The 24,839-nt window shown below is 44.0% G+C and overlaps 1 protein-coding gene across 5 annotated transcripts in view; it reads right to left on the reverse strand.

The window, feature by feature from the left end:
- Nucleotides 1–18,321: 18,321 nt before the first annotated feature.
- The window catches only part of WASF1 (WASP family member 1), a 104,395-nt gene continuing 97,877 nt past the window's right edge, over nt 18,322–24,839 (reverse strand). For all 5 annotated transcript variants that reach the window (XM_075597606.1, XM_075597607.1, XM_075597605.1 and 2 more), the window contains 2 exons: nt 20,165–20,814; nt 18,322–19,214 (listed from right to left, as the gene is read on the reverse strand). In XM_075597606.1, coding sequence (XP_075453721.1) covers nt 19,057–19,214; nt 20,165–20,814 — 808 coding nt within the window. In that variant the 3' untranslated portion in view covers nt 18,322–19,056. The remainder of the gene's footprint in view (nt 19,215–20,164; nt 20,815–24,839) is intronic.

Consider the following 24,839-nt stretch of genomic DNA (forward strand, 5'->3'; position numbering starts at 1 on the left):
CCATAATGACTAATTACTTTCATTTAGGTGCATATTATAATTACCATTCACAAGACAACTACTAAAGAATAGTGGATTATTATACTGAGGATAATAGTGCGGCTGAAAGCAAAATCCTTACAGAGAGGAGTTTTTGTGCACTGTGTTACACTGTTGTAAGAAGAAAAATAGGTGGATGAAGATGAAACATTTCTCTGCTAAACATTATCAGTTGGTCATAATAGTATCATCATTATTACTAAGTGGTTTGCTTGGTTTTCTAACAAATTAGACCTTCTTGTGATTGAAAGCTGGCATTCACTAGTTGGTGTTAAATTAGGTTAGTTTCAAAAGAAGGCAAATTAAAAAAAATTAAGCAAAACATAAAAATGTCTTTCAAGAAAAAAAAGTTACTGGAAATATACATTAGCATACCAATACCTAATTATTTATTTTTTTCACCTCACACAAACAGATTCACTGCAATTGTAAAGAGTTTCAAAAATGACTTTATAACGCTGCTTCCTTTATTGTCCATTACAGCTATTGTATTATACATGAAGGACATTATAATGATTAAGCTGTTATTCCACTGAAAGGATAAGAACCTATTTAACCTTGGCAATGAATGCAATGAATGCAAACTATACAGAAGTCAGATAGAATAACTAATGCCAATAACTAGGTTAAAATAATGTTGTTAGCATTAGCTAGATATTTTGGAATTATTTCTCATCATTATTGTAACTTGCATTTGCTGTAATTTTGTTACCCACACTAAGGGGGCGATGAACTAAGCAGTGAGCTTTTGCGCTCGATTGGAATCTTTTGCTCGGCCGTTACAAAGTGAAGCCAAACGCGGGATTCACTAACAAGTTCAGCGCATTTTTGTCCGGCCGAGTAAAATTGTGCCTGATCGCCCGAGCTTTTTTTCCCCCCTGGTATTGCGCTTAAACTTGTAAAGCACGATAGCAGATAGAAAAAAAAGCAGCAAACACTGGTGGTAAGATATCGCTCAAGTCCATATACCGAAAAAGGAAACCAGGTGCAAAGGGATATAGACACAATGGAAACACAGAAGAAAAGTGACCAAGGTCACAACAGGACCTTTAGTATGCACTCATGGTTAAGTTAACAATTATATTTATTGGGATATAATATCCATAGGGGAGAGCCCCACTGTCCAACCCAAACAATACCTATAGTACAAGAGTGACAGGACGTATAACTGCTAAAAAACCAAAACTATACATCTTTAATAGTATTCAAATAGCAACGCCGAAACAAAAAAGTGCAGCGAATAAAAGTGAAAATAAAATTGGAATAAAATAAGTCCCCAGGTGGGGAACAGGTGGTGGATGTTAAGTGGTAATAGGTTATCACAATATTAGACCACACATATCTAAATAATGGTGTGTGGGTAAATCCACGTCCCTATAATAGAACCACTTCTGACATATTAAACACAGAGCCTGAAACTACATAGATCGTATAGCATAGAAGGCAAACGGTAAACAGCAATTGTATATGTGCCAATGTGATACAAATATCAGTAACCTATAACAGTGTGTCAGTACATAAGATACATGTAGTAGTGGGTAATGAGCCACTATGACTGCCAGACAATTTACAGAGATCAGTAAAATAGAAAATGATCACCAATATGGCAGGGCAAAAGCCTCAAAAAAGCTGCCTGTAAGAACTGCATGGACATGCACGGCTCTAACAGGTATAAATATACATTATAATAATAGTGTACATGTGCAGGGGGTCTCCTGAGCTGAACCGCATTGGTTTCAGCCTTGGGACGCCCCTACTTCATGAGATACAGGCCCCGTTATAATGTCTATGCTGCTCCCTGGCCGTCCTGCTCTGCCTCAGGGCATCAAAATACTTTTTACTTATGCAAAACATTTCTGTTGATTTAGTTGATTTTATTATGATATTGCTTAAATTTATACTAACTCATAATTATTCAAAAACAAATTGTTCTTACAGATCAGAGGCACAGCAATGGGTGTGGCTTTCGCACCCTCCTATGCCAATCTCTCCCTGGGCTGGTGGGAAAGGGAGGTGTTTTTTTCGGATGGTAACCGAGCCTTTACCAACTTGGGTGTTGTTGTTGAGGTACATAGATGACATCCTGGTGATCTGGCAGGGTACAAGTGCAGATTTTGCAGTTTTCATCGATGTCCTAAACCACAACAAACACAACATTAAGCTTACCTTCAATTGTAGTTCCACTTCTGTGGAGTTTCTTGATCTCAAGATTGGTGTGGATCAGACTGGAGGCATTCAAACGGATATTTTCTGTAAACATACTGCCACCATTTCAGTGCTCCATTCCACGAGTTCACACCCTCAGCATCAAGTTAGAGGCATCCCTAGAAGTGAGTTCCTTCGACTCAAATGTAACTGTTCGTCCCAGGACGTTTTTGAAATCGGAGCCAAAGAACTCGAAGATCATTTTTTCAGGAGAGGTTACAGTAGGACGAGTGTAGAAAGGGGCTATACAAATAGCCTTAATTGTAAACGAGAGAGCTTACTACAACCCAAACCCAAATACCGGGGTTCTAATAAGATTAGGTTTGTGAGCACATTTAACCAACAGTGGTCCGACCTGAGGGGCATTTTACAAAAACATTGGAATATCCTTATGACGGACAAAAATCTAATAAATTCATTGGGTTACCATGTTAGTTTGACTAGTCGCAGGTCACCAAACCTGTGTGATAAATTGGTGCATAGTCATTATGTCCCTCAGGTCGGTACTACTTTCCTGTCCAGCTTTACAACAAAAGTTTTTTTCAAATGCGGCGGTTGATCTGACTGCAGATACATGCGACAGACAGAATGTTTTTCTAATTCAGCAGGGTCACGGTCATACAATATTTTGAGATTTCTCAAATGTAAAAGCAAAGGAGTTATTTACTATCTCTCCTGTCCCTGTGGTCTTATTTATTAAGCACAAGGGAAGTTCGGTTCAGAGTTCTGGAACTTACACGCAGCATAAAAAATGCAAAACATGACCTTGATTCTTTCAAAAAAATTACATCAGTAGCCCGCCAATTTCTTTACCAACATAGTTACATAGTAACATAGTAGATGAGGTTGAAAAAAGACATATGTCCATCAAGTTCAACCTATGCTAAATTTAGACAACAGATACTTTATCCTATATCTATACTTACTTATTGATCCAGAGGAAGGCAAACAAAAATCACTAGTGTCATATCATCTAATGACATCTCATAAGGGGAAAAAGAAATTCCTTCCTGACTCCAAGAATTGGCAATCAGATTACTCCCTGGATCAACATCCTTCCCATGTTTACTTTTATGGTATATCCCTGTATACCTTTCCCATCTAAAAAGATGTCCGACCTTTTTTTGAACAAATCTATTGTATCTGCCATCACAGTCTCCATGGGTAATGAATTCCACATTTTAACTGCCCTTACTGTAAAGAACCCTTTCCTTTGTTGCTGGTGAAATCTCCTTTCCTCCAACCTTAAGGGATGGCCTGAGTGCTTTGTTCTGCCCGTGGGATGAATAGCTCTTTTGAAAGCTCCTTGTATTGTCCCCGAATATATTTGTATATAGTTATCAAATCCCCTCTTAGACGCCTCTTTTCTAATGTAAATAAATCTAATTTAGCTAGCCTCTCCTCATAAGATAGATTATCCATCCCCTTTATTAATTTGGTGGCTCTTCTCTGCACTCTCTCTAGTTCCATAATGTCTTTTCTTAGGATTGGTGCCCAAAATTGTACTCCATATTCAAGGTGTGGTCTTACTAATGCTTTGTAAAGGGGCATAATTATGTTTACTTCCCTTCCATCCATTGCCTGTTTGATGCAAGATAAGATCTTGTTTGCCTTTGCAGCTACTGCATGACTTTGGGCATTATTGCTATGCCTGCTGTCGACAAGCACTCCTAAATCCTTCTCCATCAAGGATTCCCCCAATATATCTCCATTTAATTTGTAAGTCGCCTTTTTATTCTTGCATCCTAAATGCATAACCTTACATTTATCTGTATTAAACCTCATCTGCCATTTACCTGCCCACGTTTCCAGTTTCTCCAAGTCCTTCTGAAGAGAAATTACATCCTGCTCTGATTCTATTACCTTACACAATTTAGTATCATCAGCAAAGATGGAGACTTTGCTCTCGATCCCAACCTCAAGGTCATTAATAAACAAGTTAAAAAGCAGGGGTCCCAGTACCGATCCCTGAGGTACTCCACTCACGACTTTAGCCCAACCTGAAAAAGTTCCATTTATGACAACCCTCTGTTGTCTGTCCTTTAGCCAGTTTTCAATCCAGGTGCATATATTATTACTGAGTCCAATTTTCTTTATTTTGTACACCAACCTCTTGTGTGAAACCGTATCAAAAGCCTTTGCAAAATCTAAGTAGACCACATCAACTGTATTACCCTGGTCTAAATTCCTACTTACCTCCTCAAAGAAACAAATAAGGTTAGTTTGGCATGATATATCCTTCATAAATCCATGCTAACTATTACTAATAATTTTGTTTTCCATTAGGTATTCCTGACTATTATCCCGTATTAAACCTTCAATTAGTTTCCCCACTATTGAAGTCAGGATTACAGGTCGGTAATTTTCCGGTTGTGATCTAGCTCCCTTTTTAAATACAGTCACCACATCTGCTTTACGCCAATCTTGTGGTACTGAGCCTGTGGAAATGGAGTCCTTGAATATTAAATATAATGGTTTGGCTATTACTGAGCTTAACTCCTTGAGAACTTTTGGATGTATGCCATCGGGGCCAGGTGCCTTATTTACTTTATTTTTTTCAAGTTGCTTATGAACTTCTTCCTCAGTTAACCAATTGTTCATTAATATGGAGGTTGTGGCTTCCTCCTGCGGAACTACTATTGAGCTTGATTCTTCCCTGGTAAACACAGAGGCAAAGAATTTGTTTAATACCTCTGCTTTTCCTTATCTCCAATAATCTGTCTACCCATCTCACAATGAAAGGGTCCTATATTTTCTTTTCTCATTTTTTTGTTATTAAGATACTTAAAGAACTTTTTAGGGTTGACCTTACTTTCTATTGCAATTCTTTTTTCATTATCCATTTTTGCTAATTTGATTGCCCTTTTGCAATGTTTGTTACATTCCTTTTAATTCTGATAAGATGTCTCCGTCCCTTCTGACTTAAAGAATCTAAACGCCTTCCTCTTCTTGTCCATTTCCTCCCCTACCTGTTTATTTATCCACATTGGTTTTGACTTATTTCTTTTATACTTATTACCCAAGGGTATACACTGATAAGTGTGCTTTTCTAACAATGTTTTAAAGACTGTCCATTTATCTTCTACATTTTCCCTGCAAAAATATCATCCCAGTGTATTACATGTAGATTAGACCTCAGTTTATTAAAATCTGCCTTTCTAAAGTTTAAGGTCTTTGTTGAACCCAAGTAATCTGTTTTTTTGATAATTTATTTAAAATGAGACCATGTTATGATCACTGTTACCCAAATGTTCCAGGACTTGAATATTTGTTATTACCTACATTGTTTGATATTACCAAATCCAGAACTGCCCCTCTCCTGGTTGGTTCCTCAATTATTTGGGTCATATAATTGTCTTTAAGCACCCCCAAAAACCTGTTTCCTTTTGTTGTAATGCTAATCTCATTGCCCCAGTCTATGTCTGGATAATTAAAATCCCCCATTATGCAAACCTCACCCAGTTTTGATGCCTTCTCCATTTGCAAAAGTATTTTGGGTCAAACCATACTCTCCTCACTGCTTTTGCCTTCGACGGGGTCTCTCCTGGCATCCGTAGTGGTGACCTTGAGAGAGCCTCGCTGAGTTGCAAATGCAGGTGGATAGTACAGTTGGGGACTATGGTACCTCAGGGTCTTAATGATTATCTTGGTTTTGCTATGTTCCTTTAAAAAAAATTTTTTATATATAGTTTATAAACATCTTCTTTATTTCTTTCCCTCCTTTGTTTTTGTTTATTTATATGTTTAATAGAGTGCATCTAGTGATACCTTTCACCATAGCCTTAAGGGAAATGAAGATATGACGATATGACAGAGAAGTCTAATCTCGAGGACTCATCCATATTTCCTAGCTGCAGCAACACTGGATTTGTCATCTTCATCAGAATAACGAGTTGGATACAGTTTAATCAGTTTGAACCTAATCCTCAGGCGCTTATTTGCTAATGATATTATATCTTCACATCTAGTAACATTAGAGTTGTAATACTCTTTGTGCGAATAACTATTCGTGATATATTTCTATTAGCCTGGACAATCTTTTTCCGATGTTTTCCGTTGCTTATGTATCATGTCATGTCTAATTGCTATCTGATTGGTCACCCTCAAAAGCGTTTCCCGACACTATGGGAGCAGGGGCTGTACAGCCAAAGAATGTAAACATTAGCCATAGCGGTATGCCGATCTTGCATATTCACACTGTGCGGGTCTATTTCAACTTGCCATGTGGGCTCTAATGATGTTAGTTCACAACAGACGCTTTATATGTATTGTTGAGTCTTGGTAAATGCAAATAGGAATGATTTTTTTCTGTGAGTCAACAACACGGCACCTTACAGCAGCAATCTCATTGGATATCGGGTATAGCATCAGGTTACCATAGCGACGGGACGTGGTTACGCTATAAGCATGATGACATCAGCAAGTTGTGGATTTCGAAATCAGCTTCTTCACTCGGATTTCAAATACGAATCAGCTGAGAAAGCCTCAGCTTTGGTGCAAATTCTATGTGAAGTTTTATCAATAAATAGTACGTTTTTTCTTGTGTAAACCCCACTCCCAGAAGAAGACCGTTGTCGAAACGCATTGGAGTGGGAGCTATGATTGGGGGACCCCTCTCTTCTGACCACGTCTCAGGGACCATACATCTGCATTAATTGGCTTTTTTGGTGATGTATTAAGGACTGTTTTCTATGATGGACTTTGTTCTTTACTTGGACTGACCTTTTTTGTGCTATCATTTTGACACTGTCACAGGATCCTCTGGATTGTTTAGCTAGCTACTTTATTGTACTAGCAGCTCTAATCATCAGCTTTTAGTATTTTCAGCATATTCTTACTGTGTTTCCTGTGTGTGTGTAGCTGTATGCAATTTCTCTCAGTAACCTTGCCCTTTGCTCACCATATGTATGGTTGTTATATTTCCATTTAATGGCAATGTTACTCTATACTGCACCGACACACTTTATTCGAGCAAATACCCAGTATGTACCTGGCAGATACCTGGAATGCGCTGCTCCTCACCTCTGACAAGCCCCGTTGTGTTTGCCTTCCCAGCCTGGGTTCATGCCTGGCTGACGGGTGGCTGATCTGTTAAATGATAATGATTAGGATTTAATAGGCTGCAATGCTTCGCGTGTCTACCAGATGGCATAAATTCCTGAATTGTAATGCAGTATATATATATATATACTGTGCAGTATTGCAGCCAGCGGGAATAAAATGCTTCAATCCCTGCCTGGAAAATACCTCAATGCACTCGGGCAGAAAACAGTCACAAACCTCAATACACCCGGGTATACCCGAATTCGTGGGACTAGCCGAGCTCGAATAAAGTGTGTCGCCAGTGTACCATCTTTAGATATTGATTGATTATTTGTGCTCATTCGAGGTTATATTAACCTTATGGTATGTCCAGTGTTCACCTTGTTGTTCCCTCTGTGATTTGAGGAGTCTGTTTGGAGTCCCCTACGTTTTAATTATTCTCCCGTTTTTATGAAATCAATATATTGTTATTTCTTTTTTGTATACCCGTGTGCTCCTCCTTGGATATCTTTTCCTGTTGTTCTCATAATTATCTTTATCCTTGGAGCACCGCTGTCTATTGACACAGTACCATATACTGTATATGACAGCTCAGTATATAGGCGTGTATGCGGTATACTGTGTGCTTGTTATGTGTGTGTATATATGTCTTCATGGCCCCCCCGCCGCTGATAGTCACCCCCTACCGCCGATAGTCCCCCCGCCTCACATGACCCACCTGTCGCCGATGGTCCCCCCCGCCTCACATGCCCCCCCTGTAGCCGATGGTCCCCTCCACCGCCGATAGTTGCCCCCCTGGCCTCACATGGCCCCCCTGCTGCCGATGGTCGTCCCCCCGCCTCACATGGCCCACCTGCCGCCGATGGTCATCCCCCTGCCTCACATGCCTCCCCCCGCCACCGATAGTCCAACCCACCCAGTGTCCGTGTCTCACCCACCCACCCTGTGTCTCACCCAACTACCCTCCCACCCTGTCTCACCCACCCACCCTGTCTCACGCACCCACCGTGTCTCACACACCCACCCTGTCTCACCCAACCACCCTATGTCTCTGTCTCACCCACCCACCCTGTGTCTCTCTCACCAACCCACCGTGTCTCTGTCTCTCACACTCTCTGTCTCTCTCCCACTCTCTCTCTGTCTCTCTCGCACTCTCCCTGTGTCTCTCCCACTCTCTCTGCGTCTCTCTCACACTCTCTCTGTCTCGCTCACACTCACACCCTCTCTCTCACACCCTCTCCCTCACTCTCTCACACCCTCTCCCTCACTCTCGCACACCCTCTCATACACACACCCTCTCACACACACACACACACACTGGATCTGGATATCTTATTTACCCTATATATCTCAACTGCACTATACCTACACCGAATTAACCTATACTACTTTCTTCCAGATCTGACTCTCAAGCTTCACACAGAAGACATCGGAATCCCCCCTAACCCAGAAGACAGGTAGGGAACACCCCCCCCCCCTCCAATATATAACATTGCGGGAATGAGGGTACCTGGACATTGAGGGACTGTGGATCAGGAAAGATCCCAGCCGGGATTGCTGCTTTTGAAAATTGTGAAGCGGGGGCATCCTGACACTGGTTAAGGGGTTCAGGAAACTAGTCATTCATATCTGGCTTTTTTTTCCCCCCGAGATTAGTGAGGTCATCCGAGATACACACACACACACACACACACACACACACACACACACACACACACACACACACACACACACACACACACACACACACACACACACACACACGTAACAAGGACTAATAGTAGTAAAGTATAAATGTAATACAATAAATAAACTGTTATGTCAAAAAATGAATGGTATTAGTTCTTTCTAGGAATTTATTCAATTTCTTTTTTATAAAGCGGGGCTTGGGGCGGGGTTGGGGGCGCATCTAGGTGGCGAGTAGATTTTTTGGTTCGTCATGTCTTGGTTATGACGAGGACCCTCTGGTCTGCCAGACATGGTGGATCCTGCCCAGTAGGTGGCAATGGGTTGACCATGGGAAGCGGCAGAATGTTGGCACGTGTCCCATTGGTCGATTCATATGTCCCGCCCCTGGGGCATCCGAAGTCAGCTTGACACGCCCCTCCTCTGACATCAGCCCAGAGTGAGCTCCTGTTTCTATTCGCTGGTGGGGAGGAATTCCCATGCTCTGATTGGATGCTCCTCCTTCCTCCATGCTGAACATAGCTCAGTGGAGGGTATGTAAGGAGAAGTCCCAGTCAGAGAACCAGACGATTTTGTGTTTTGAGTCGATGAAGCTAGGGCGGGCTTTTCAAAGTTGCTCTGTCCCAAATAACAGAGCAACCCGTCTTCATTTTGAAGCTAGGAATGTCTGCCCTGCAGAGACTAAGTCAGACGCGAGGACCAAGTTCTCCTCTGAGAACGTAGCGGTCGCGGTCAGCAGTTCCTGCCGAAAATAGTTCTAGGAGTATCGGGACTAGGTCCCGGTCAGGAGTTTCTGTGGAATCTCGATCCAGGACGTCCGGAACAAGGTTCCGATTAGGGTACGCCCTTGCAAGCGGGCAGCCTGCACCTAGGAAAGGCTAAATCTCATACCCCAGACGCCAGTAAGTGTGTATATTTTTGTATTTTAAGTTTTGTTGTATATCCGAGGTTTTAGCCAAATAAACCCCATTTAATTTCACTGCCTTGTTTTGACTATTGACTGATCCCAGAAATATAAATGTTTTAAGAGGCCTGGTCTACCGTGACCGGCTTTTTTCTGATGGCAGCAGTGGGATCATAGGGCTTTGGACTATAACTTCCCGCTGGGAATTATAGGACAAAGTGAGCTTGTAGATTGCAAGCAATCAAAACAAGTGGTGTCGGAAAACCCATTATACAAAATCAGGAATTACACTTTTTTCGTGTCACTCAGTTTAGTGCCACAAGGCGAAGATGGCTGCTCGTTCAGGACGGTATCGGTCCTGGGATCGTGCAGCGATAGCTGCCAAGTCTGCAAATGAAGGGCCGCAGCAAGGCTGAGCTGGAAGCAATACTGGAGGAACATGAAGATGCCATTGCCAGTGCTAACCCGGTAGGAACTGTTGTCTTTGTGAAGCGCAGAGGAACGGAGCATGGGGGACCGGTCCACTTCGCCCCGGTGGCTCAGGGGGTACCTTTGGTCTTGGGGACTCCGGTTCGTTCCCTTGAGGACATTGCATCTATAGTAGCAGCTCTGGACTCTGCTCCAGCCTCACATGGAGCTCTGGAGCTCCAGCAGCTCTGGAGCTACTCCAGCGGTGAGGATACAGAGGATGCACGCTGTCCAGAACCCCCTGGCATCACCCATGGCTGCACCCCTCGGGACTACTCTCAGTAATGTCCATTCAAGATAACTCACCAGAGTTTTGGGAAGTTCATAGGTGTCACAGACATCGATGGGTACCAGCAGAGTTTTGAGAAGCGATGCCAACGGTACTCTCTCCCGACAGTCGAATGGGTCAAGTTCCTGTCACCACAGCTGACCAGATGGGCACAGGAGGCATACGAGGCAATCAATTCGGATGCCAGTAAGGACTATGAATATGTGAAGACGGTCCTGCTAAGACGGTACCGCATTACTGCCGAGACCTATCGGGAACGGTTCCGGTCAGAGGACAAGACTGCTGGGAACTCTAACTCAGACTATATGGCCTGGATCATCCACCATGATACCCGGTGGGGAGAGGGGTGCATGCCCGTACCTACGAGGACCTGCTTGACCTGATCTTTCATGAGCAGCTCTACCAAAGGTGTCTGCAAGAAGTCCAGGAGTGGGTCCTTGACCGCAAGCCAGCCAACTGCGAGGAAGCAGCCACACCCTGGCAGATTTTGTGACCACCCGACTTCAGCATAGGACGTGGGTGGCACCACCTACTGCGGCTTCTGCCAGTCAGGCAGGTAAGCCCGCAGCAACTTCCAACGCTGTCCCGAGTTGGAAGACAAAGCCTTCCCCAGAGGACAAGCCAGCAAAGCCTGCGGGATTTGCGCATGAAGCGTTGTGTTCCCACTGCAAACAGCCCAGGCACCCGAGACCCGATTGTCCCGACATGCGGCGTTCCTGTCACCCCACTCCGGGCAACGTACTTCAGCAGCAAAACCAGTCGCTTCTGTCGGACTGGCACCAATTGAGGAGCAGCAAGCAGCCATCCAACAGGTCCAGCAGCGGATCCAAATGGCGGTCATTACACCCTCTACAGGCAGCATAGCAGTGGAGACAGACGGGCACCCAGTTGCAGCTGTCGGGCTGCAAGCAAATGATGTCTGGAGAAAGCATTTGCGACCAGTGACCATCGGAGATCGCCAGGCAGCCGGCCTTATCAACTCTGGTGCTACAGTTACACTGATGCGACCTGATATAATTAGCCCAGGGGATCTGCTCCCTGTACCAGGGATGCAGGTCACAATAGCAGACGGGGGACCTCGGTCAATCCAGGTCGCCCGGGTGTTTCTCGACTGGAGTGCCGGTCGAGGAAAAAGAGATGTGGGTATTTTGCCAGGGTTGGATACTGAGGTGCTACCCGGGACACCTCATTTGCACTTTTGCACCTTAAGATGCTCCTGTGGCTGCAGTCACAAGGAGATAAAGCTGGGCACTTTCCCAGGCAGGGGAGCCTTTGGTACCCCTGCCCGCTGAGGAGATCACCGTCCCCCTGCATTTGGGACCACCGATTCCTGCGGTTCTTGCGGAGACAGACCAGGTAAGCCAGACAGAGTCTGTACTGTGTCCTGACCTCTCTACCAACATCCCTATTTCCCCATTCCCTGACTTAGTGACTGAGGATGAGTGGCCGGAGCTGGGTACATGGTTCAGAGAAACAGTGGGGTCCGATCCCAGCTTAGAGGGCATGAGATTTCGGGCGTCCGAGTCTGCCTCTAAGGGTGGGTTGGATCGGTATCTCTGGTACCGTGGGCTCTTGTACCGGGAGCAAGCACCTGGTGCTCCAGTTAGGGTATGGACTGGTAGGAGACAGTTAGTGGTACCCAGGGAATATAGGCAGCAGTTTTTGCAGGTAGCCAACTCCATCCCATGAGCACGGCATCAGGGTGTCGCCTGCACTAGATCCAAGCTACAATAACAATGTATCAAGTCCATGTTCACATAATGTGGTGCCGGATGGTACCACTAGCTCCGAGATCCCTGTGGCAAGAGATGCCAAGTAGGCGCACCAGTAAAGGGTGGCTGGGTGCTCCACAATGTCTCTTTGTCAAAGTCTCTGCAACTGTTTCTTTTTGAACGTGTCACAGAACAGTCTTTTTTGCCTCTCTGATTTTGTTGACAGAATGCAACCTTTGCATAGATGCCAGCCGTGAGAACTGGCTGCTTTGCCACCAAGCATTTGGCGGAGAGAAATGGCTGTGCATCTGAGATGTGCCATTGTTCGCAGGAGGATTGTTCGATTGTTTTTCTTATTTTGGACGATCTTTTTGTTGATCACCTTCAGGAGGTTGTTTTCTTCGCCTAGTGAAGTTGACTCATCTTTTGTCGTCTGGATCACTGAACATCCTAGGTGATTGTCACATTCCCCTGATATGACAATGTTTTTGTGGTTCTCAGGGGTATGACCTTGTCTATCTTCCTTGCTAGACCTTCCTGTCACTCGGATATGGCCAAGACATGGTTTGGAGAGGGATATGTGTCCACGTTCCGTTATATTTTTTCTGCGGGCATCAATGTAGTCTGGTTTGTGCCCTTTGCCAATGCATACATTGCCCACTATCACCCATCCTATGTCGTCTTTTCGCAAATGGGGCGTTGTGGTGTCCGTTGCGCTGTTCGCGGATTTTGTGCACCCTCAGGATGTCCCTGTCGAGCAGTAGCAAAATCTTGGCATCTTGCTCTATTGGTGGGATGCGGTCAGCTATTCCCTTTGGTGTGGGTGACGACGTGCCACGACTGGTGTGGGAATCTCGTTCCTGTTTGTCACCATGTGATTGCACTCTATGAGTGTGGGGAGAGGTATCTTCACTCTGCCATCCACAGAATGTATGGTAGAGCCATTTGCTCCCCTCCCCGTTATTTCAGTCAGTCCTGCGCAGGTTCTGAGTGTGTAAGGTGAGGCATTGTCTTGTGTGTTGAACAAGCTAAAGAACTCTGACTTTGCTAATGATCTGTTGCTTTGATCATCGATGATTGCGTACATCCTAATAGCCCTCTCAGGTTGTCACTGGGGGTATACTGTGACAAGGCATATTTTGGAGCAGGACCTTTGGTCATGTCCTTCTCCGCAAACCTCGGTGCACTGGGATGTGACAGATGTTGACTTCTCTTCTCCTTCCTCCCTGCCATGCTTTGCCATGGAGGAAGAGTTGTTGAGTTGGTGAAGTGTCAGCGCCTCTGGGTGTAGAGATGTTACATACTTGTCACTGTTGCACACTGCACATTTGATGGCTTCCTTACATTCTTTGGTTAGATGGGTTATGGAAGCGCAGCACCTGAAGAAAACTCCAAACTCTGAGTAAGTTCTTGCGTTCCGCTATGGACTTCATCCTAAACCCGTTACACTTGTTAAGTGGGTGTGGCTTCTTGTGTAAGGGGCATTCCCTGTTTGGGTCCTGTTTCCGTGCTTGGAGGTAGAATGATTGGGACGTGTAGATATTTTAGGAGACACATCGGTCCTGTGGACCGAGATAGGCATTCTGGTGCTGCCGTATCTTGTCATCGGTCCTTCATTCTTTAGGTTGCTTGCACGGGGTGCAGTTGGATTACCTAGGATGAAGCTGGTATCATTTTTTGTTCGTGCTGCTTTGCGAATAAAGCTCAAGAATAATGAGAAAGGGGGGAAGGCGACTTGCTTCTCCCTTTTGTATTTTGAACCTTGCGAAGTCCATCTTTCTTGGAGGCAAGGTAGCTTCTACAAGATGGGTTTCACCCCGCGAGCGGAATCTAAGACGTTGAGACCTGATAGAGATTGGTCTTCTCTTGAAGACTAAAATTCGTGCAGTAGATCTCCGAGCTAACTTTGAGTAGTGTTTGGCTGTAATTCTGGGGGAAGTTGTCGAATCTCTTGAAGAGTGCATCTTCGACTGCTTCGAGGCTACCATAGCACTCCTCTAGCCATTATCATACTAAGTCAAGGCCTACTTGGGGGCGGTTTACGTTTACTGCCCATAGCCTCTTTGCATGCTCTGCGGATTCCCCGACTATTTGGTTAGCAGGCTGAATTCTTCCCTCGCAGAGAAGTCCAGACTCTTGATTGCGTTCTTGAATGTGAACTTCTATATTCTGTAATTCTCAGGACGGTCGTCGAAGTTGGTAAGTCCTGTTTGCACCATGTCACGCCGGATCATGTACTTGCCCATGTCTGTTAGGCCTGATGCATCGGTGCGTTGGTCGCGTTCTGATTTGGTTGCCGGGAGGGGCCTTGCAGTCACCTCTTCCTTGATGTGGTTGTGCGATGACTGCTGGTTAGTGTGAGGAGCTGTGTTTCTCCATGTGGCATACCTGTATTGCGAGCCTGTAGTAGTGCATCCGTATGCCTGCTGGTGAGTGGATCACTGTTGTGGCTGTGGCTATCCCAGGTTTTGTGTGCCTTTGAAGAAACAGCATCTTCTCCCTGTGGACCTTGCAAGTCTTCGGCATCTGTGATGTCCTCCTCGTCGTGTAGAGATGGTGCGCTGGTGTTTACACTGGTGTTTACACTTCAGTCTTCAGTGCGTTGGGCTGGATCATCTGGGGCAATCCGACTGTACAATTGCTCCCCGCCATCCTGTCGCACTGCTGCATCTAAGATTTCAGCTTATGGCTGTGGCGGTGTCCTCCTTACGTAAGGCTTCGAAGTCCACGTCCAATTCGGCCATCCTACGCGCAGTGGCTGTGGTGGCAGAGGCAGCAGCAGCAATCATGTCTCTCTGCTCCTCCTCTTCTATGCGCGCGCTCTCTGCCCTTATGGCTGCCTCTTTGAGCGTATGCGGCCCTTGCGTGAGCGGCCTCCGCGAAAGCTTGCACCTTGGTAGCGCTTGTGCTAGACGCGTTATACAGCATTGATTTTGCTGACCTTGATAAATGGCTCGATGCGTTGGAGCGCTGTGATGCAGTGTCCCGCACGAGGTCCTTTCTCCATCTCTCAGCTTCGTGGTAGCGGTCTGCACGTGGCTGTCACGTGTCAGAGCAATATTATTCTGTAAGTCACGTTCTTGCAGGCTTTTGCCGGTATTAGTCCTGGTCAAGTAAGTGATGTATGTCAGCTCTATGTAGCACGAGTGATCAGACCTTGAGTTATTGCCTGCTCAATCTGCTTTTCATAATTGCCACTTCTAGAAACATTGTGTATTTCAAGTCGTTTTTTTACAGGCCTTCTCTATCTTGTCAATGTCAGCTTCGTATTTTTCGCGGGCCTTATGTGTCAGTGTGACAGTCCGCTTAGGCCTTGCGCCTTCTTGCGTCTGTTGCATTTGTGTAGCGGTTTCAGTGTCTGAGTTGTCACTCTCCTGCGTTGTGTCTGGTGAGGGTCTGAGTTCTGCCATGCTGCAGGTGTATGTAGGCCTTTAGCCAATGCGTGTGGCGTGCGGTCTGTTACCTGCGTCAGCGATGGATGACTGTCTCAAATGGTGCCAGTCAGTGTCCTGCAGCGATCAGCGTAGCGGTACATACGGGTGTCCGTGGCTTTGACCCATGTCTTGGCGGATGTCCGGCGGCGTGACCCATGGAAGCCTTAGCCGTGGGGACACAGCTCAGGGGTAGGTGTGATGGCTGTACTTCACTGTGTTGCTATGCAGAGTGTGGACTCAGGCAGGATAGGAGAGTGATAGTGCTGGGTATAATACACTGATCTGTGGCAGTGCTGTTTTCTCTGTGTAGCTGCATAAAGCCGTTTGCTCTATGTAGCTGTATAAAGCTGTAGTGCAGTATCTGATCTTCCAGATAGCTGTATTACTGCAGCTTGCCTCCCAGCAGTATGGCTGTAGAAGCTGAAGCCTTCTGTGCTGAATCCCAAAGCACAAGGTATCTTTTTTTTACTATTCTGAAACCAGATTCATATGTAGCATGTGAGTAAGTCTATGTAGCTTAACTCATCACCTTTTAAAGCACACAAAGTCCTTCTATTTTCTTCAACAGAAGTATAAAAGTTCTTATACAGACATACCCCGCATTAACATACGCAATGGGACCAGAGCATATATGTAAAGCGAAAATGTACTTAAAGTGAAGCAGTACCTTTTATCCACTTATCGATGAATGTACTGTATTGCAATCTTCATATACATGCTTAACTGATGTAAATAACACATTTGTACCAGGCTTTATAGTCTCCCCACTTGCGCACAGCTTTGGTACAGGTAGGGAGCTGATATTGCTGTTCAGGACGTGCTGACAAGTGCATGTGCAAAGTGCCTATTGGGTGATATGTCCTTACTCGCAAGTGTACTTAAAGTGAGGTCCTTAAACCGGGGTATGCCTGTATGTGGATTGTGCTAGCAGATTTCTCGTCAAAAGAATAAGCTATATTGTTCTGCTATGGGGAAGTGCGTCTCTGAGGGGAAGGTAAAAAGGATTTCCTTTTCTGAGGGAGCAGTGGAAGAAGTGTCTACTCACTTTGGCTGCTTGTTGGAAAAGAGGGAACACACTTTCCTGTCAGACAGGAACACACTAAGGGGCATAACAATATGTAGATAAAGCAGGGGGAGAGGACTAAACCAATCTCAAATATGAGCATTGGGATGTTGCTAGGGCAACTGACTAGAGACTGTGTAAAAGGGGATTACTTGTAACAACTATGTTGCAATATACACAGCTCTGGCTGCTTCAGAGCAGGGAAAAACATGTAAACTTTAGCTGGAAAGGGCTGGCAGCCCGAGAGCAGGAAAAATACAGTGAAATAAACAATCCTGTTCCAAGACAGTGTATATTTCTGTATTTTGTGTTTTGTTGTATTTCTGAGGTTTTGTCCAAATAAACCCCATTTAATTTCACCTCCTTGTTTTGCCTATTGACTGATCCCAGAAATATAAATGTGTTAAGAGACCTGGTCTACCGTGACACCAAGGGATTTTATAAATGCGGGAAATGTAGTATATGTCAATACATGAAACCAGTCTCACATTTTGGTGCCTCCAACCCAAATAATCAAGTGAAAATCTTCACTTGAAAAAGACCACGTTTTGTGGTTGAAACATTGTGTATATGAAGTAATAAATTAATTCCATTTAGAAATCCGCAGTGCCCTGGTACATCTCCTTTTTTTTTGCTTTTGTTTTTTTCCCGCAACCCAAATAAGACATCAAATCGAAAGCTTTATAAATTGTGAAAAACAGTACTTGAGATATCTTTTGACACGTTATGTGCGCGTGCAGGTGGCGTGCTGACGTCATTTTGGCTTGGCACCGGTTTTTGGTTGAAATCAGCACACAGCTGTGCCTTACCCTACAGCCATCACGGATGGTGGCGCATTGGGGTCATGCATGCATGCGCGCATGACACGTTTTTGACGTGAATTTTGAAAAAAGTGCCAGATTTGTGAATGTATAAATTGGTGGTCTGCTGACAGTCATTCACTCCTTGATAAAGCACTGCAAAGGTGTGAAACGCATAGGAGGGTTCCTACACCTCCATTGGGAGATGTTTTTCAATAAATAATTTTATTACAACTACAACATGGCTCCCTTTGGCAGTGTGCTGTTTTTTCTTATTTTTATTGGCCAAGATAAAGGGGCCTTATATGGGGATAAAATTAACTTTTTTCCCCAGTCCTGATCATGGTCTCTATGGTCATGGAGCGGGAAGAGGAAAAGGAGTTTAGATAGATGTATACAAGATTGAGGCATCAGAGGTACCTTTACATGGAGACAGAGGATTAAGAAAAGTGTCTTGAAAGCTCAAGAACAATAAAATAAAAGTATTTTATTAATTTTTTTACTTTTTCAGATTGCTCATTTTGGCACAATAAAAAAATTATCACAGCCGTAGATAAATCTTCAAATTTTTTTTAGACCACAAGATTTCTGCACCACAAAATGTGTGAAATTAATAAATTGGCCACTAGATGTAGCCACTACCCAGGTAATTTTTACAAAAAAAGATAAAGCAGTAGATACATTTAAAATTAAGAATTTATTAAATCAAACTGTTTTTAAGCAGTTACATAAGTTACACAGAATGTTTAGAGTCAGTTGTCACATGAATCTTAGTTTTTTTTAAATTTTAGTATACAGGCAAAATAGTACCTACCGTACAACATGTACATAAAAAACCTCAGCATTCAAATAAGGCCATCATAAAAAAACAGCAACAAGTAGTAGTATTCTTTTTTTCCCATAGTTTTCTAAACTTCAAACTATTTTCTCAGTGTATAGACCTAACTTCGAACAGTAGTACTGGTAGCTAGGCTTAATGTTGTGAAAACATTATCAACATGAAATAAGGCTCATATTACATACAGCTGCCCTTGGAATTTCAATTTCAGGTCATCTTCATTAACTTAAAATTCACAAAGTGCACAAGTTACAGAAAAATAAAAATCAACCCTCTATTCTACAACTTGACAGCTGCCCTTTCTTAATACTTAGTGGTCTATTGGAACAAAGTTACATTCTCACCCCCCCCCCCCCCCCTCCAAAACAAAAAGTGTAAAAAGCCACTGTAAAATGTCAACATTGTAACATTTCTAGTTTTACTGTAAACTAAAAAGTACAAAAACATGGTTTATTCTGGTAGTGTAAATGAATAAAGATACAAAGCACTAGAAATGACCAAACATTTTCAAAGAACAAGCACCACAATTTACATCAGCATTCCAGTTTGTAGTGTATATCTATGTAAAATGTATTTTACTCCAGCCATTCCACCTCATCAAACTCAGAATCATCCTCTGAATCACTGTATTCCACAGCAATACGTCTGGAGAGGATGGTGGCCACATCATTTTCAATGCGCTCATGTTTCGCTTCCTGCTCACGTTGCTCTTCTACTTTGCGGAGCTGAATACCTAAAACAATGACATAAGCTTATTAGGTAACATTTTGAATAGCTAGATCAAAGCTATTGTGAATTCACCATGTGAATTCACAATAGAAAGCCAAATACATTTTTAGAATATCAGTTCACAAATATTCCTTGCTAAATAATAAAAAAAAAAAAAATCAAAGCAATGCAAAAAATATTCAGCAAACTGTTTATTGCTAAAATAAAAAGGATATACTGTATATACCAGTTAGGGAAAAGGACAGAGGGGGGGGGGGGGGGGTAGGGAAACGAGGACTCCTACTCAGCTAGTTCTGTATTGGACAGTGATTTGATGTGGGTATGGTGCTACTGCTGGGATAATGTTACGGACAATATACCAAAGAAAAAAGAGCAAAAAAGAACCTAGCTGGTTGAGCACTCGGTTAAGATAAATGTGACTAGCTAAAAACTTCATTTTAATGATATCAAAGTTCAAATAAAGGGAGGAATACGGAGGAATTTAACCCCCGAGTGCTATAAGTGTCAATACTACTGACACCATTCAGACCTTGGCAACATTTTATTCTTTAGTTTTTTACTTAGTTCGCCGTTTATATATACACAACTTTTTATATGAACTTGAATATCATTAAAATGAAGTTTTAATCTTGTCACATTTATCTACTTCACTTAGAGGTACCCGAGTGCTCAACCAGCTAGGTTCTTTTTTTCTTTGGTATATTAAAATAAAAAAAGGAGATGGAGACGGGATACTTACTACACATTTTATTTCTTCATTTTTTTTATATATTCAGACAAAAATAGCATGTTGTGTGCGATTTTTACTCCCAATAGTGTCCCCATGTTGTAAAACATGTCTGATGCACTACAATAGGCGCCCACTTATATTTTCATGACCAATAATACAGACCATCTCTACTAGTTACCTCTTGTAAATATGTCCAGTATAAATATTTAAGGGTAATCACCAACCTTTTCGGATTGCTTCCAGAAGAACACTTCTAGCATCACTGATGACTGGGAGAGTTGATGGATGTCTCTTAGGCTCAGTCGCAAGAGTAAATTGGGATGGCGGGGATGGGGGCAGTAAAGGAACATGAGCACCAGGCACAATGGAAGCAAGAGGATGGAGACCAGCAGGGGGGTGAGAAAGAGGTGGGACTGCAACAGGGGACGAAGGTCGCATGCCAGACAGAGGCAATGGTGGAGGGGGAGGAGGAGGAGGAAGCCCATGAGCTTCGTTTTTCAGAGATGGATAAACTGCCACATTTTCACATACTTCAGCTGCTCTGGATACTGGAGGGGAAGGATGTACAAAGGGTGGTGCTATGGGAGGGGCAGCCAGGTGGAGAACACCAGGAGCTATCTGGAGTGGAGTTGGTGGTGGCGGCACAATAGTAGTCTGCAAGGCAGCTGTAGGCGGTGGCGGTGGTGGAGGAACAGGTGGTGGAGGAGTGGAGGATACTGAAGATCGTAATGAGGAAGCTGAAAGAGCAGATGGAAGGGGTGGAGGTGGTGGTGGTAGAGGAGGTGGTGGTGGTGGAGGAGAGGGGCTCACAAACATTTGTGTTCTGCCCGTGGCTGCAGACTGTGGCCGGTTTTCTATCAATCCTGATGTGGCACTAAAATGTTAAATAAAAAAGAGTTATGAGAAACAAACAGATAATAAAACACAGATCACCGACATTCAAAGAATTATAGAAAAAAGTCAATGTGTAACCTTAAATACTGATAAGCATTGATGAAACATTTTTTTTAAATCCCTGTTCACAAGAAATAAAAAAACTATATAGACGCCAGCTAGATAATCCCTTTTACTTAAAGCATTAAATCTGCCAAACCCCATTTTCCCCCCTCTTCTTCACAACAGTCAGGGTTACATAGTGGATGAGGTTGAAAGACATCCAGTTACACCAATGCTAAATTTAGATGACAGATACTTTATCCCAGCGGTGCGCAAACTGGGGGACGCTCAAGATTATTTAGGGGGGGCGGAGGCTGCGTGTGGAGAAACCTGGAGGCGGGCAGAGCTGTGCATGGGCGGCCAAGCTCTGTGCTGCTGCTTCTCTGTGCTGTCTGCCTGCAGCGAGGGCGGGGCCATGCTGCAAGGGCGGGGCCATGCTGCGGGGGTGGGGCCTTCCCTGCACACAGACAAGCCCTCCTCCTCCTGTCTGTTACCCGCCCCAGTTTTCAGCAGCACACGGAGGCGGGGGGGACCAGAGCAGGCTTAGTACTCCCTCCCCCCCTGGTGAAAGTGTGTGTTGTGTCTGTGTGTGCTGTGATTGAGTATGTGTGCTGTGTGTGGGTGTTGTCTGTGTTGGTTGTGATCGAGTGTGTCTTGTCTGTGAATGTCTGTGTTGTGATTGTGTGTGTTGTGTCTGTGTTGTGATTGTGTGTATGTGTTGTGTGTGTGTGGTGATTGAGTGTGTTGTGTCTGTGTTGGTTGTGATTGAGTGTGTGGGTGTTGGGATTGAGTGTTGTGTGTGTTGGTTGTGTGTGTTGTGTCTGTGTTGTCTGTGTGTGTTGTGATTGAGTATGTGTGCGGTGTGTGTGTGGGTGTTGTCTGTGTTGGTTGTGATCAAGTCTGTGTTGGTTGTGATCAAGTCTGTATTGTCTGTGATTGTGTGTGTTGTGATTGAGTGTGTATGGAGTGTGTGCTGGTTGTGATTGAGTATGTGTTGTGTGTGTGTTGGTTGTTTGTGTGCTGTGATTGTGTGTGTTTGTTGTGATTGTGTGTGTTGTGATTGAATGCAGCGGTGCATAAACTGGGGGGGCGCCCCCTTGAGGGGACACAAGATTATTTAGGGGGGGGGCGTGTGCGGTGAAACCTAGGTGCGCGGCCGGCAGACGCTGTGCACGAGAGGGCGAAAAAGCTGTGCGCGGGTGGCCAAGAAGATGTGTGCGGGCGGGCAGCCGAAGATGTGCACGGGCGGCCGAACAGGATAGTGCAAGTGGCAGCCACGTGTGGGTGTGTGTGTGTGTGTGTGTGTGTGTGTGTGTGTGTGTGTGTGTGTGTGTGTGTGTGTGTGTGTGTGTGTGTGTGTGTGGGGGGGGGGGGAAGGGTCACGCGCGGGGGCTTCGGAGGTACGGGGGAGGAGCACGCCCGAGCGCTGTGATGTCAAAGGCTCCTCCTTCCGGTGTCTGCCCTGCAATAGCGCTGCGTTCCTGCTCTCCTCCGCTGGCAACCTGCTTCGCTGCGATCCTCTGCAAGTGAAAGGGTAGGCTGCCACTATATCAATCATACTATAAATGTAAAAAATAATAATAAAAAAAAAAAAAAAAGTGAAAACACTTTCCCGCTTATGCTTGCAAAATTATGCAGGACACCCTGTGCTCATGCTTGGAAAGTTGGTGATGTCACCGCTCTCAGCGGCAGCGTGGACGCAGCCTAATTTTGCAAGCGCGAGCTGTTGAAATATGTAAGTATTTAGACATATTTGTATTTACGTTGTATACCGTTTAATAAAGGTTTTTTTTTTCCCATGTGATTTTGATTACATCAGGCAGGGGGGGCCCGAGAAATTTCATGGATAAAAAAGGGGGCTCGGCATAAAAAGTTTGCTCACCCCTGCTTTATCCTATATCCGTACTTACAGTATATTGATCCAGAAGAAGGCAAGCAAAAAACCCCAGTGGAATATCATCCAATGATATCTCATAAGGGGACAAATAAATTCCTTCTGGACTCCAAGAATTGTCAATCAGATTACTGCCTGGATCAACATCCTTCCCATGTTTACTTATTTTGGTATATCCCTGTATACCTTTCCTTTCTAAAAAGATGTCCAACTTTTTTTGAACTAATCTATTGCATCTGCAAGCAGAGTCTCCAAAAAAGTCTGTAAAGAGGATTCTGGCTCATCAAACCCTGGAAGACAATGGTTCAATTCTGGACACTATTTTGAAGAATATTTTCTTCAAACACTTCAAGATCTGTAAGGTGATCTCTTCCAAGAGTCATCCGCTTTCTATTTTTTATATTTTTAGGGATATAAAAAAAAATCCATAGGAAACAATTGTTTGTTGCCAGTGATTTAATACGTACAGTATAATTATATATATGTATGTGTGTATATATATATATATATATAAAATAAAAAAATAAATAGATGATACCGTTCTGTGGCTAACTAAATGCTTTTATTTGTGCGAGCTTTCGAGATACACTGATCTCTTCTTCCGGCGATGTTACAATGAATGAAGCAAGCAAAGGGAATACTTAAAAACAGTGTCTCTTGGAATGTTATCTGTGCTTGTCCTTCCCCCGGTGTGGATGAGATTTATGGCTAGAGGTGTTAAATGGTTCCTGAAAGAAAGTGATGTAAGAGTGTGTGTGTATCGGTGTGAATATAAATGAATGGAGAGCCCACAGTGTATACAGTGCTTTACAAAAGGGGTGTGTGGAGTGGGAGTAATATAAATGGTGTGGGATACCACCGACCTGCTAAACAAACTGAATGCCATTGGCCCCCTCCCAACAGGGACACTACTAGCAACCATGGATGTAGAGTCACTTTATACAAACATCCCCCACGAGGATGGGATTTCAGCCTGCAGATACGTTCTGGGACCGCAGAGACAGTGACTAAATGCATCAAATTTATTCTGACCCATAACTACTTCACATTTGGAAATGACACATACCTCCAGACAACCGGGACCGCTATGGGTACTCGGATGGCACCACAGTATGCCAATCTGTTCTGCGCAAAACTGGAAAGTGACTTTCTTTCCACCTGTCACTTGAAACCCCTTACATACCTTCGCTACATCGATGACATCCTCCTGATTTGGACCTCCGGCGAACAGGAGCTCCTACAGTTCTATGACAACTTCAATACGTTCCACCCGACCATCAACCTCAAACTCACCCATTCCCCGGATGAAGTACATTTGCTAGACACCACCATTACTATAAAGAACAACCAACTACAGACTTCTGTATACCGCAAACCTACAGACAGAGCCAGGGAAATGTCTGGGAAATGACATGCAAATGAGCACACAGTGCCACTTTTTATCTCATGCTCACATTACATGAGCAACCCTTAGTCAATGCATGTCATTTCCCAGAATCCCTTGCTGCAGTGGAAGTGCTGTTTGCTGGGTGATAATGGTGAAAGACAGGGTTGCAGACCTGTCTAAGACATGCAAATGAATATACAGGAATATTTACAGTTGCTTTATGCTTTACTGTGGAGGGTTTTAGTCACTTTTTTTACCCACCATAACCTTAATAGTCGTGGTGATTACCTACTCTTATCTCATTTGAGCAAATGTCAGTAAGCCAACCTCACACTGATGAGACCCATCAAGGTTGAAACATGTCTGTGAGTGGGTTAACTGACTTTGCATCTCCCAAGTCCTTGCTTAAAAGCTGTGTTTAAAGCAGCATGCATTGACTAAGGGTTGCTCATGTAATGTGAGCATGAGATAAAAAGTGGCACTGTGTGCTCATTTGCATGTAATTTCCCAGAATCCCTTGCTGCAGTGGAAGTGCTGTTTGCTGGGTGATAATGGTGAAAGACAGGGTTGCAGACTTGTCTAAGACATGCAAATGAATATACAGGAATATTTACAGTTGCTATATATATATATATATATATATATATATATATATATATATATATATATATATGAACATACA

Source organism: Ascaphus truei, chromosome 4 (assembly GCF_040206685.1).
Source record: "Ascaphus truei isolate aAscTru1 chromosome 4, aAscTru1.hap1, whole genome shotgun sequence".
NCBI classification, from domain to species: Eukaryota; Metazoa; Chordata; class Amphibia; order Anura; family Ascaphidae; genus Ascaphus; species Ascaphus truei.